General features: G+C 45.5%; 1 protein-coding gene across 1 annotated transcript in view; it reads left to right on the top strand.

The window, feature by feature from the left end:
- LOC130200402 (synapsin-3-like) overlaps nucleotides 1–12,844 on the top strand; it is a 79,574-nt gene extending 66,730 nt beyond the window's left edge. Inside the window, exons 8-14 of the mRNA XM_056424660.1 lie at nucleotides 681–823; nucleotides 2,066–2,140; nucleotides 2,762–2,864; nucleotides 11,376–11,507; nucleotides 12,200–12,218; nucleotides 12,311–12,461; nucleotides 12,721–12,844. Coding sequence (XP_056280635.1) covers nucleotides 681–823; nucleotides 2,066–2,140; nucleotides 2,762–2,864; nucleotides 11,376–11,507; nucleotides 12,200–12,218; nucleotides 12,311–12,461; nucleotides 12,721–12,844 — 747 coding nt within the window. The remainder of the gene's footprint in view (nucleotides 1–680; nucleotides 824–2,065; nucleotides 2,141–2,761; nucleotides 2,865–11,375; nucleotides 11,508–12,199; nucleotides 12,219–12,310; nucleotides 12,462–12,720) is intronic.
- The last annotated feature ends 1,656 nt before the right edge of the window (nucleotides 12,845–14,500 follow it).

The raw sequence follows: 14,500 nt of genomic DNA, 5'->3' as shown, positions 1-14,500 counted from the left end.
ATCGTAATTTGTGACATTGGGCGATACAAAATAAACTGAATTGAATTGAATGTAACCTTCAGGAGAGCAAAACCCAGAGAAGAGTTTAAGCCCCAGAGATTTTTTTTTTTAAAGCACAGGGCTTCCTGGTTTCTCGATCTGGTTTGAAAGCCGGCTGTTGTACCAGTGAGAGCGATAGTAACGAGTGCAGAGAAGCTCTGGTCTGAGTCATTATGCATCTTTGACACCGAGTTGTGACAGTTCCCCGTTGACCTGATGGAATACGCCTCATGAATCTGTGTGTCGGGTCATCAAAGAAAAAGATCTCCGCCTTCGGACACGTCATCATCCACAGATACTCCAAAGAAGAAGACTTCAGATTAAGGCCGATGAGAGAGTTGAGAAAAAATAAATGCACGAGGATCCCGGAGACCAGTTTTGAGTTTCTTGTTACCCAATTATACAAAAGTTACAGTGACGTAAAGGCCGTGTTTTGTGTTTTGCTCGGTTCCCATAACGCCCTTCCTCTCCGTCTGGGTGTTAAGTGTTCACTTCTGATGGGAGCGAGGTGACGCAGTTCAAAGCCGGCCCTTTGGCAATGTTTTCCATCCAGGGACCCTTCATTATCCCGCGGCTTTACACCGCGCCTTTTTCCTAATTAGCCCGCTCGCTAACGAGTGGTGTTTTTTCTTCTCCCGCAGATCAAAGTGGAAAACCAACAGGACTTCCAGGACATCACCAGCGTGGTGGCGATGGCCGGGACCTACGCCACCACCGAGCCCTACGTCCTGTCCAAGTACGACATCCGCATCCAGAAGATCGGCAACAACTACAAGGCGTACATGTAAGGCGTTTTCACACCACGGGGGCAAAGTACCGTGAACCTGACCCACTTTGATGAAGTCTGATGTGAGAGTCATGAGGTTTCATAGCTCAGGGTTCGTCATGGAAAACCTGGAAAAGTCTTGGAATTTGAAAACGGTTATTTCCAGGCCTGGGAAAGTCCTTGAAATCTTTTGCGGAAACGTCATGGAAATTTGTTATATGCATATGTTCATTTATGCAGTTTGATGAAAAGAATAAACATGTATATGAATATGTATTCTTTTAATCAAACTATTGTCTCATTCATTTGTCATTTAAGGTTTATACTTATGGATACAACGAGATTTCACAAAATGTCTGGTCATGGACATTTGGTTTAAAGTCCTGGAAATCCATCGGTCATCCATTGGTCCACATGTGTATGAACCTTGATCATTTTCTCCTAGAATATGTCGGTAGGGTAACGTAGTTTCAAGGAAAGCAGGTGGTTCCTGCAGGAAAATCCGGCTAACGGGAGGCAACGTGTACAACCTGTCCTCCATGTCTGTGAAGTTGGATGCACATTGGTGAGTTAGAGTTTACTGGGATGAAGGAGTTAATGAACTCACGCCACCAAAACCTCACATTTCTTTAAGTGTGCAGAAGCAGATACAAATTAAATGGCGGTCGAGCCAGTATCGGATCTTATTGCTCGTCTATTGTTGGTGTTACGGTATCGGTGCTTTGAGCAGCCAAAAAGGGTGATGATGTAATAATGACATACATATATTATACATTACACATCACATCCAGTCATAATAAAAATGTAAGTTACTGTAACGTTAAAAAAGTGATTGAATAACCATCTTTGACCCGCCATAAACAACTTGGTAGGTTTGTCTTCTTCATGAAGACCTTCATTTTATTGTAGATTTTTCGAAAGATTTAAAGGGAAAACTTCAGCTAATGGAAGAAACTTCATCCCTGTTTAGTTTTCTTTCTCCGCTCTGAGATGTCGGCACTCTCACAAATTCGTTCCTTTAAAAAAAAATTTAAAAAAACCCACACCCATTTAGAAGCAAGAGCCCCTTGTTCTGGGAGTTTGGCCGAGCGTATTGCGAAACACAACGTATGAGTCGACACCCTCTTAAGGTTCAAGTCTCCGTATCCAAACAATGACTCGACCAAAAGCAGAGGAACCGAGAGGCCAACCCTGATCTCATCTGGGTCCCCCCACCCCCCCACCCCGATTCATTCCTCAGTCGTGTTCTTTGATTTTCAGGAGAACTTCTATCTCTGGGAACTGGAAGGCGAACACGGGCTCTGCCATGTTGGAGCAGATCGCGATGACCGACAGGTGAGCGGACTCGCTGGCCAAAACCTTTTGACCTTTTGACCTTTTATAGATGTCTCAGGTTTTTACTAAATCTGCCGTCCATCACTTCCACATACCTACACATCTTGTATGCACAGATCCTGACAATGCAACGGCCATAAGAACCCTAAAGTTAATTATTATTTAATTTCCTCAAATTGAACCCAAGGTCAAAGTAGAATAGAGTCTGAGGGGTTAAAGGTCACTGTGACCTCACAAAACACGCAAGGAATCGATGTAGAGGCGATAATTCTACTTTTAAAGGATTGTCGTTACATTTTATTTGTAACCATGACCCCGTGTAGTCTAACCCGCCCTCCATTATGTCTCCAGAGATTACTGAGTCTTCAATTATAGATTGCACATATATTGGTGCTGAGGTGGTTCGGGCATCTAATCAGGACGCCTCCCTCTGGAGGTTTTTCTGGCACATCCAACTGGTAGAAAGCCCCAAACACGCTGGAGGGATTATGCATCCCAGCTGGCCTGGGAACGCCTCGGGATCCCCCAGAATGAGCTGGAAAACGATGCCTGGGTGAGAGGGAACCCGACCCCGGATAAGGCCCTGATAATGGGATGGATATCGGTGTTCCTGCGTTCCAGATATCGGCTGTGGGTGGACTCCTGCGCGGAGATGTTCGGTGGCCTCGACATCTGTGCGGTGAAGGCCGTCCACGGAAAAGACGGCAACGACTATATCATCGAGGTCAGTTTGTCTTCACAATAACCCCCAACTTTCGTCTTGAGCTTGCCGGCTGGAGGAATAGAGACTTGCTGTTAAAAAGTACCGTTGGTGTGTTTTTGGAACACTGAAATCTTTCCTGCAATATGTATTTTAAATGTATTTTTGCACCTGTTCTGATAAAAGGTGACGCCGGTTCAGTCTCCTTCCTCCCAGCTGATAATATTCCTATGCCACAAGTCAACATGATCATCCGAGCCTTGGAAGAACGATTAGTCTGTAGACCAAACACGGGCAGCCGAATGAAAACATCGGGAGTCTGCGGTTGAACTCGCGCCTCGCGGTTTATTTTGGGTCCACATGCATCTCCAGTTTGTACACAGATAAAGTGGCTGTTGCCTGACCTCACGCAGCCGGTCTGCTGGAGGTTTTCCTTCCTTCAAATTCGTCGTTCCGTTCCCCCAACGGGATGAGCGCCGCCTGGGACGGAGACCGCTTCTCACTCGGCCGTCCAATGCTGTGAATGCCGTCTGTTCAGAGACCAGAGGCGTGACTTACATCTCAGTCAGTCTAGCTAGACTATAGCTATCGTAGCTAACTAGAAGCTATCGTAGCTAACACTAGAAGCTATCGTAGCTAACACTAGAAGCTATGTAGCTAACACTAGAAGCTATCGTAGCTAACACTAGAAGCTATGTAGCTAACACTAGAAGCTATCATAGCTAATACTAGAAGCTGTTGTAGCTAACTAGAAGCTAACTTACACTAGAACGTAGTTAACACTAGAAGCTATCGTAGCTAACTAGAAGCTATCGTAGCTAACACTAGAAGCTATGTAGCTAACACTAGAAGCTATCGTAGCTAATACTAGAAGCTATTGTAGCTAACTAGAAGCTAACTTACACTAGAACGTAGTTAACACTAGAAGCTATCGTAGCTAACTAAAAGCTATCGTAGCTAAAACTAGAAGCTATCGTAGCTAACTAGAAGCTATCATAGCTAACTAGAAGCTAATGTAGCTAACTAGAAGCTATCATTGCTAACTAGAAGCAATCGTAGCTAACTAAAAGCTATCGTAGCTAACACTAGAAGCTATCTTAGCTAATTCGAAGCAATCGTAGCTAACTAAAAGCTATCGTAGCTAACTAGAAGCTATCGTAGCTAACACTAGAAGCTATCGTAGCTAACACTAGAAGCTATGTAGCTAACACTAGAAGCTATCGTAGCTAACACTAGAAGCTATGTAGCTAACACTAGAAGCTATCGTAGCTAATACTAGAAGCTATCGTAGCTAACTAGAAGCTAACTTACACTAGAACGTAGTTAACACTAGAAGCTATCGTAGCTAACTAGAAGCTATCGTAGCTAAAACTAGAAGCTATCGTAGCTAACTAGAAGCTATCATAGCTAACTAGAAGCTAATGTCGCTAACTAGAAGCTATCATTGCTAACTAGAAGCAATCGTAGCTAACTAAAAGCTATCGTAGCTAACACTAGAAGCTATCTTAGCTAATTCGAAGCAATCGTAGCTAACTAAAAGCTATCGTAGCTAACTAGAAGCTAATGTAGCTAACTAGAAGCTATCATTGCTAACTAGAAGCAATCGTAGCTAACACTAGAATCTATCTTAGCTAATTAGAAACTATCGTAGCTCACTAAAATATGTCATAGCTAACACTATAAGCTAACGTAGTTATCTGCATGATGTTGCTGCCACATTCTCTACTGGCACATACAAATAAAACTGTTAATACACCCCAGCTTTTCCTTCAAAGGTCCTTTTAGGATTCTACCCAGGAGAGGAGAGAAATAGTTCTTTAATGAGGTTTGTTTTTCCATCGTGGCCTCCTGCGTCTTCATATCTGAGGAAACAGGCCTATCGGGGAAAGGCCCATGTGCCCATATTTAGCTCGCGGCCGTGACTTCGCACTTCTCTCTATTTACACGCCGGGTGAGGTCAGCAGAGAGAAAATAAGTCTCTCTTTTTAAACTCAATCGCAGGAAATATCTCCCAGCTCCCCAGAGATGCGTCTTGTAGCCGGACTGTGAGGACAGAGAGAACGCAGTCGAGTAACAATGTTCTCTCTGAGGAGCAACACTTCCTCCTCCTCATCCGCTCTATCTATCTCCCTCTCTCTCTAACCCTTCAGCACGATGGAATTTAATTAACCTCGTCAGGGAGGAACTCGCCGGTCCATCACTGTGGGAATCTGTTTTTTGTCCCAGACAAAGACATCCGCCATGTGACGCCTCTCCCAAATGAAAAGTAATGAGCGGCTCAGACGCACTTCATTAACAGTTTTGCAGCAGCCGGTATTAACGTGGAGAAACCTCCGGCTTTGAGTCTGTTCGCTGGAAGTCGTGCACAGACAATGACACAGTGTCAAGATGCTTTTTTATACTTCTTTTTGCAGGAAAAGTTCTCAAAAGCACGGATAGCGCTAGTTGATGCATCAAGGTCATGAGCAAGAAGCTAGGTTATTGTGCTTTTTACTCCACGACATTTATCTGACAAATACAGTTGCTTGTTTCTTTAAAGAAATATTTATATTGACTTATTTGACATACAAAACATCAGACAAACCTCTAAAATATCTTTAATATCTCTTTAATTCATCACTAATAATAATCCAGGAGTACGTGATGATGTAACACGTTGATAGGAGACATTTCTTCACCTTATTTTACTTCAGGACATTCTGCCGCTCATGATTCTGTCCAAAATGATAAATGCAGGTCTTTCATTTGAAATAGAGTAGTTGTAATAATTTTATTGAATTAAAGCATCTCAGTCCTTATATAATATGTCATAATAAGATCTGCCACATGAGCCAGATGGCTGGATGTCCCGTTACATTAGAGCTCAGCGTGGCGTGCGTTCTTTGGCACATGACACTAACACAGAGTGACATTTTGGAAAGAGCACGAAGACCTTTTTAAAGCCACGACTCCACATGACAAATTGATGGAATTAAGACGACATCGGACACGATTTGACTCAAAACCACGACGTGATCTCGCTTGACGAGATGACACAGCTTAACAGGGCGATCGTGAGTCCGACGTGACACACGGGAGCTCTGTGAATGATGGAGAGGAGATACCGGACGTGGAGTTTAACAACATACACGGTATAAACTCCATGAGATAAACTATCAGTGGGCTTTTATTTTGAAATTATCAGGACGGGGGAATACAAACATGCAGCCGGGTACGCTGTCCAGACGGCACTCACTGCAGAGCAACGCGTCTTGTGTCCCGGCGCTGAAGAGGCCGGCGGGTCCGCGGTCCTCTGCTGGACGTCGTAACTCACCAGGGTGGATCGGCTCCGCTCGCCGCCGCACGCTGTTTGAAGCGGGCGCTCCGGCGGTCGCCCGCCAGGCCTCGGCTCGGGTCCCATGTGGTCATGACTCAACTGGCCAAGACGCAGAGCCCCGCCCCACCGGGTCCTCGCCAAGAGGCTGCGTACACACAGGAAAGGGAAGGGTTGCCTGGTCCTGGAACTGAATTAACTCAACAAAAGCACGAAGGCTGGTTAGAGAAAAGCACAGTTTGGATTTTAATCTGAGTTTATTCAATTTTAACAAAACAAAAAACCTGTTCCCCAGTTAAGATTTGTCTTTTATTTTGTGGTTTTGACGTCTTCGCCACATGAAGCAGGATGGGCTCAGCTCACGGCACCTGGAGGGCGGCTCGGTCTCCGCTGTGTTTCATTGGATGGAACTTTGACACTGCAGAGTTTATCCAACACATTCACAGCCTGTAGAGAGAGGACGCTGCAGCAGGCGGCTGCACGGTGCATCGTGAGACGTCCTCCTGTGAGTGCTGAGCCGCCTCTGAGCCGCCGTGGGGGCGCCGTGTCACTCTGAAAGCCTCACAGCGCAGTTTGAATGACATGGAGTCAGATAAACATCTCCACCCAGAGGAGAGAGGAAGTTCAGTGGAACGAGAGGGGGCCGTCTCTGTGAGCGCCCTGCAGCGCATGCAGGATGAGCACATGCATGTAGGGTGAACACATGTAGGATGAGCACATGCATGTAGGATGAGCACATGCATGTAGGATGAACACATGCATGTTGGATGAACACATGCATGTAGGATGAGCACATGCATGTAGGATGAGCACATGCAGGATGAGCACATGCATGTAGGATGAGCACATGCATGTAGGATGAACACATGCATGTTGGATGAACACATGCATGTAGGATGAGCACATGCATGTAGGATGAACACATGCATGTAGGATGAACACATGCATGTTGGATGAACACATGCATGTAGGATGAGCACATGCATGTAGGATGAACACATGCATGTTGGATGAACACATGCATGTAGGATGAGCACATGCATGTAGGATGAACACATGCATGTTGGATGAACACATGCATGTAGGATGAGCACATGCATGTAGGATGAACACATGCATGTAGGATGAGCACATGCATGTAGGATGAACACATGCATGTTGGATGAACACATGCATGTAGGATTAGCACATGCATGTAGGATGAACACATGCATGTAGGATGAACACATGCATGTTGGATGAACACATGCATGTAGGATGAGCACATGCATGTAGGATGAACACATGCATGTAGGATGAACACATGCATGTTGGATGAACACATGCATGTAGGATGAGCACATGCATGTAGGATGAGCACATGCATGTAGGATGAACATGCATGTTGGATGAACACATGCATGTAGGATGAGCACATGCATGTAGGATGAACACATGCATGTTGGATGAACACATGCATGTAGGATGAGCACATGCATGTAGGATGAACACATGCATGTTGGATGAACACATGCATGTAGGATGAACACATGCATGTAGGATGAACACATGCATGTTGGATGAACACATGCATGTAGGATGAGCACATGCATGTAGGATGAGCACATGCATGTAGGATGAACACATGCATGTAGGATGAGCACATGCATGTAGGATGAACACATGCATGTTGGATGAACACATGCATGTAGGATGAGCACATGCATGTAGGATGAACACATGCATGTTGGATGAACACATGCATGTAGGATGAGCACATGCATGTAGGATGAACACATGCATGTAGGATGAGCACATGCATGTAGGATGAGCACATGCATGTAGGATGAACACATGCATGTTGGATGAACACATGCATGTAGGATGAGCACATGCATGTAGGATGAACACATGCATGTAGGATGAGCACATGCATGTAGGATGAACACATGCATGTTGGATGAACACATGCATGTAGGATGAGCACATGCATGTAGGATGAACACATGCATGTTGGATGAACACATGCATGTAGGATGAGCACATGCATGTAGGATGAACACATGCATGTAGGATGAGCACATGCATGTAGGATGAACACATGCATGTTGGATGAACACATGCATGTAGGATGAGCACATGCATGTAGGATGAACACATGCATGTAGGATGAGCACATGCATGTAGGATGAACACATGCATGTAGGATGAGCACATGCATGTAGGATGAGCACATGCATGTAGGATGAACACATTCATGTAGGATGAGCACATGCATGTAGGATGAACACATGCATGTTGGATGAGCACATGCATGTAGGATGAGCACATGCATGCCCGTCTCCGTGTTTACGGCCTGCTGCAGCAGACGTATCCGCCTCACTGCTGTGCTGCTGCTTGTGTTGCTCCCTGAATGCACCGTGCGCTCTGCGGCGTGCGTCCACCCGGGAATATTATTGATGTCTTTGAGGTTGGTTGTTTGTGTTCAGCGGTGGGCGTGGCCAGTCACGACCCCGGCAGCATCTTATTTACCAAGGGAGGCACTTCTCTTTTCCTCTGCCGCTCACTGGAAGCTGCCGTCTCCATGTTTTGGCCCGTCAGAGGAGAAGCTGACAGTTGAAAGATGAGATGTGTGTGTTCTTAAACATACATATTCAGTGTGTCTGCTGCTCACACGGAGAATCGGTCAGTTGCTCTCAACATTTGTGTCTCCCCTAAAAATGACGGCATACGCACATAGCTTCTCTCTTTTTACTTTGGTTAACGCGACTTATTATCAGAGTATTTCTTGAAAAGAAACAATCAGACAGAAATTCTGTCTCCGAGCCTCGATTTAATGAAACCAAACCGGACGAGGGCCTTTGAGACGTAGGAGGGAACAAACAGACAGATCGAAGGCCCGCAGACTGTCTGAGCTCAACGGCAGAACCACTGGAGGGGGGCATGGTGGTGTGTGATGCTGTGAAGATGACATCATCACTGCTGGCAAAGCACCACAGAGCCCACTGTCACATCCTCTGATAAGAGGTCTAACACTGCCACCTAGTGGCGGAATGTCAACGCTTCAGTTCGATGCTGACATCGTTAACTCTGGAATGATTCCTTCTGGTCACATGACATCTATTGTTCATCTGGTCACATGACATCTATTGTTCATCTGGTCACATGACATCTATTGTTCATCTGGTCACATGACATCTATTGTTCATCTGGTCACATGACATCTATTGTTCACCTGGTCACATGACATCTATTGTTCACCTGGTCACATGACATCTATTGTTCATCTGGTCACATGACATCTATTGTTCATCTGGTCACGTGACATCTATTGTTCATCTGGTCACATGACATCTATTGTTCATCTGGTCACATGACATCTATTGTTCACCTGGTCACATGACATCTATTGTTCATCTGGTCACATGACATCTATTGTTCATCTAGTCACATGACATCTATTGTTCATCTGGTCACATGACATCTATTGTTCATCTAGTCACATGACATCTATTGTTCATCTGGTCACATGACATCTATTGTTCATCTAGTCACATGACATCTATTGTTCACCTGATCACATGACATCTATTGTTCATCTGGTCACATAACATCTATTGTTCATCTGGTTATGGAACCAGCTTCCAATTTCAGTCCGGGAGGCAGACACAGTCACCTCGTTTAAGAGTAGACTTAAGACCTTCCTCTTTGACAGAGCTTATAGTTAGGGCTGAATCAGGTTTGCCCTGGTCCAGCCCCTTGATATGCTGCTATAGGCTTATAGCTGCCGGGGGACGTTTAGGATACACTGAGCACCTATCTCCTCTTTTTTCTCTCCTTAAGGATGAATTTTCATCTCTCAATCACACGTTACTAACTCTGCTTTCTCCCCGGAAGTCCTTTTGACTTTACGTCTCATGGGGTCATCGGACCCTATGAGACGGCATAGATCCTATCTGCCTGATGGATCGTCTGGGTCGTGGAATTCCTGCTCATGACTACGCCACTGTCCTGTTGAGACTCCGCCCACTCCTCCTCCCCACCGCCATCTGCCTGATGGATCGTGGAGGTCTCCATCGTGGAATATGCCTACTATGAACTATTCATACACTCTGTCATATTCATTGAATGTATTTTAACTCTAAATCTGTCCTTCTGTACACATTACATCTATTGCATCTGTCCATCCTGGAGAGGGATCCTCCTCTGTTGCTCTCCTCCAGGTTTCTTCCTTTTTTTCCCCCTGAAGGGTTATTTGGGAGTTTTTCCTGGTCCGATGTGAGGTTTTGGGGCAGGGATGTCTATGTGTACAGATTGTAAAGCACTCCGAGACAAATTTGTAATTTGTGAAATTGGGCTATACAAATAAACTGAATTGAAACTGAATTGAATTGAATGACATCTATTGTTCATCTGGTCTCATGACATCTATTGTTCATCTGGTCACATGACATCTATTGTTCATCTGGTCTCATGACATCTATTGTTCATCTGGTCACATGACATCTATTGTTTACCTGGTCACATGACATCTATTGTTCATCTGGTCACATGACATCTATTGTTCATCTGGTCTCATGACATCTATTGTTCATCTGGTCACATGACATCTATTGTTTACCTGGTCACATGACATCTATTGTTCATCTGGTCACATGACATCTATTGTTCATCTGGTCACATGACATCTATTGTTTACCTGGTCACATGACATCTATTGTTCATCTGGTCACATGACATCTATTGTTCATCTGGTCACATGACATCTATTGTTCATCTGGTCACATGACATCTATTGTTCATCTGGTCACATGACATCTATTGTTCACCTGGTCACATGACATCTATTGTTCATCTGGTCACATGACATCTATTGTTTACCTGGTCACATGACATCTATTGTTCATCTGGTCACATGACATCTATTGTTCATCTGGTCACATGACATCTATTGTTCATCTGGTCACATGACATCTATTGTTTACCTGGTCACATGACATCTATTGTTCATCTGGTCACATGACATCTATTGTTCACCTGGTCACATGACATCTATTGTTCTGTCCATCCTGGAGAGGGATCCTCTTCTGTTTCTCTCCTGAAGGGTTCTTCACTTTCTTTTTCCCCTGTTTTTTCTATATCTTGGGAGTTGTTCCTGATCCGATGTGAGGTCAAAGGTCAGAGGATGTCGTATAAACTGAAGTGAATGTTCCCGGACCCTGATTGGCTGTGTGTGTCTCCAGGTGATGGACAGCTCCATGCCCCTCATCGGTGAACACGTGGAGGAGGACAAGCAGCTGATCACCGACCTGGTGGTGGCTAAGATGTCCCAGGAGCTGCTGGGCGTGTCCACGCCTCAGCCGGCCTCCGTCAAGGTACGTCACACGCTACAGCCGACGTACCACCTGTCACGTGCCGGACTCACATTGCAGTAGGGTCCGCCTTTTATCGACCTCCACCCACTTTAATGTTCTGGACCGCCCCCAATTCCAGTTTAACTGCCACCTGTTTGAACTTTCTATCTGGTAATACCAGTGACGGCCACTATGCCCTGTTCCTACCGGTGTTACACACATACATGTTCACTCTGGGTCAAAGCTACCTGTGAGGTCACGATGTTTTAACAACCTGGAGTTGGTTTACACTACATTATAAAACACAGTTCATTCTAGTGGCTTCTTTTTAGGCCAGATCGATAATATTTTGGGCTTTAAAGTAACATTTCGACATTCACGTTGTGAAATGAAACAGAATTGATGATTACAAATATACTATTGACAATATATATTAATAATAATAATAACTGTAATTGTATAGCACCTTTTAAAAACGGAGTTTACGAAGCAAATGGAATCACAACAACTCATTTCATAAAATCTACGACAGCAACGACGTGACATAACTTCTAATGCTCCACTCAAATCTCACAGGTATCATTACATAAATATGATGTGTATGTAGTGGATCTTCATTGTGTTGCAGTGTGTGTGAAGCCCCAGCTGTGTGTAGTGATGCTCAGCATAGACATTTTAAATCTCTGACATCGCTGTCTCCTCTTCGTCCACAGACCACGCAGCCCCGGAGAGGTAGGAGACACTTTGTTGTTGTTGTCGTTTGTGTTTATCGCTGCGAGCGGAGGGCGTCGCCGCAGGGTGTAATGTGTGTGTGTGTCCTGCAGGGGGCCAGCGCTCCGCCTCCCCGTCTGCGTCGGCCCAGACCTCCCCTCAGCGAGCCCGGTCCGCCAGCACCTCCCCCAGCCAGGCCTTCCAGCCCGGGCCCCTCCCCCCCGCCGCCGGGCCCGGAGCTCAGAAGCAGTCGCCGCAGCTGAAGTGCGTTCCACGCCTCCGCGTTCACGCCGACACGACCGCCGCGTGGCTCCGTCGGACGACGTGGCTCCGTCGGGACGACGTGGCTCCGTCGGGACGACGTGGCTCCGTCGGGACGACGTGGCTCCGTCGGGACGACGTGGCTCCGTCGGACGACGTGGCTCCGTCGGGACGACATGGCTCCGTCGGGACGACGTGGCTCCGTCGGACGACGTGGCTCCGTCAGGAAGTTACTGAAGTCAAACTTCTCTTCTCTTTACAGCAAATCCCAGTCGCTGACCAACAGCTTCACGGAGACGCTACGGGGCGGCGTGACCGACGACGAGGCCAAGGCCGAGACCATCCGCAGCCTCCGGCAGTCCTTCGCCAGCCTCTTCTCCGACTAGAAGAACCCCCTAGAGGCTGTCGGTTGTCAGGTTTGAAAGAAAGAAGCAAAACAACCTGAGAGGTCAATCTGTCACGGAGTCTTCCTCTCCTCTTCCGGAGCCTCAGCTTCCTGTTCCTTCTCTTTTCTTCTCTCTGTTTGTGAAGTGTATCACCTGGTGCACCCCCCCCCCCCCCTGGATCAATGATCAATCAATAATCTATCACTAGAAAGGCCAATAGACGCTATCATTGTATAAATCAAACTTCTTCTCCTTCCCAATCAAACCAGATCCCATTTAAATTCTGCAATTTTTACTCAGATTGATGACGATGCCAATTAAAACATAAATTGGACTCACATCCTTCATGGAGAGTTTAGAGTTTAGATCCTTCATGGTGAGTTTAGAGTGAGTTTAGAGCCTTCATGGAGAGTTTAGAGTTTAGATCCTTCATGGTGAGTTTAGAGTGAGTTTAGAGCCTTCATGGAGAGTTTAGAGTTTAGATCCTTCATGGTGAGTTTAGAGTGAGTTTAGAGCCTTCATGGAGAGTTTAGATCCTTCATGGTGAGTTTAGAGCCTCCATGGAGAGTTTAGAGTTCCGAGCCTCCACAGGACCCTTTGGATGCCCCTTGAAGGCCTTTCCCGTGCAGCGTCCTCAGCTCACTGTGTCGTCTGCGTTCTGTTGGTCCGACTCGTGGACCTCTTCATTATCGGGTTCTTTCCTATTAGTTTATAGATATATATATATATTTATATTTCTTTCAACAAAAAACAAATGTATTTCAACGTTTCCTTTATTTGAGGCCAGCTTGTGAAGATGTCGAAGGCCACCCTCTGTGAATCCTCAGCTCCACCAGCGTTGGTCTCGTATGGCTCAACGTGGCGACTCGACCGCCATCCGACGTCACCAACGTGCTTTCTGATCAAACATAGAGACCAGAGGACCCCCCCCCCCCCTATGGGTCAAATAATCCCATGGCGAAACCTTTGAGGTGCAAACGCTGTCCTGTCTTCCATCACAGATCTTCCCTTCTTTTTCTTCTTCTCCTTCTCCTCCTCCTTCTTCTTCTTCTTCTTCTTCTTCTTCTTCTTCTTCTTCTTCTTCTTCTTCTTCTTGTCTATCTTCTCCTTCTCTTTCTTCCTCTCCTTCTTATCCTTCTTTTCCTTCTTCTTCTTCTTCTTCTTCTTCTTCTTCTCCTTCTTCTTCTTCTTGTCTATCTTCTTCTTCTTCTTGTCTATCTTCTTCTTCTTCTTGTCTATCTTCTCCTTCTCTTTCTTCCTCTCCTTCTTATCCTTCTCCTTCTTCTTCTCCTTCTTCTTTTCCTTCTTCTTCTTCTTCTTTTTCTTCTCCTTCTCTTTCTTCCTCTCCTTCTCTTTCTTCTTCCTTTTCTCCTCCTTCTTCTCCTTCTCCTCCTTCTTCTTCTTCTTCTTCTTCATGTGTTGTGCTCAGTATCTTTCTGACTCCTGTCAGTGTCGAGGTGAACAGTGAGGATGTGGCATAAGACTTTTAATGTGCTTTAATTACTGAGATGAAAAAGAAAAAAAGAAATTTTCTCGTGTGACATCACGTCTTTTTTCTCCTTTTATTCTCGACAGCCAATACGAAATGTATAATTTTTTTTTTTTTTTAAACATCTGCAAATGTAGTACGGACGTCGTCTCTCATCACGTTGGAGC

This window comes from Pseudoliparis swirei, chromosome 10, assembly GCF_029220125.1.
Source record: "Pseudoliparis swirei isolate HS2019 ecotype Mariana Trench chromosome 10, NWPU_hadal_v1, whole genome shotgun sequence".
In the NCBI taxonomy this organism is placed as follows: Eukaryota; Metazoa; Chordata; class Actinopteri; order Perciformes; family Liparidae; genus Pseudoliparis; species Pseudoliparis swirei.
The sequence above is the reverse complement of the archived record's forward strand: the minus strand, read 5'-3'. Positions and strand labels throughout refer to the sequence as shown.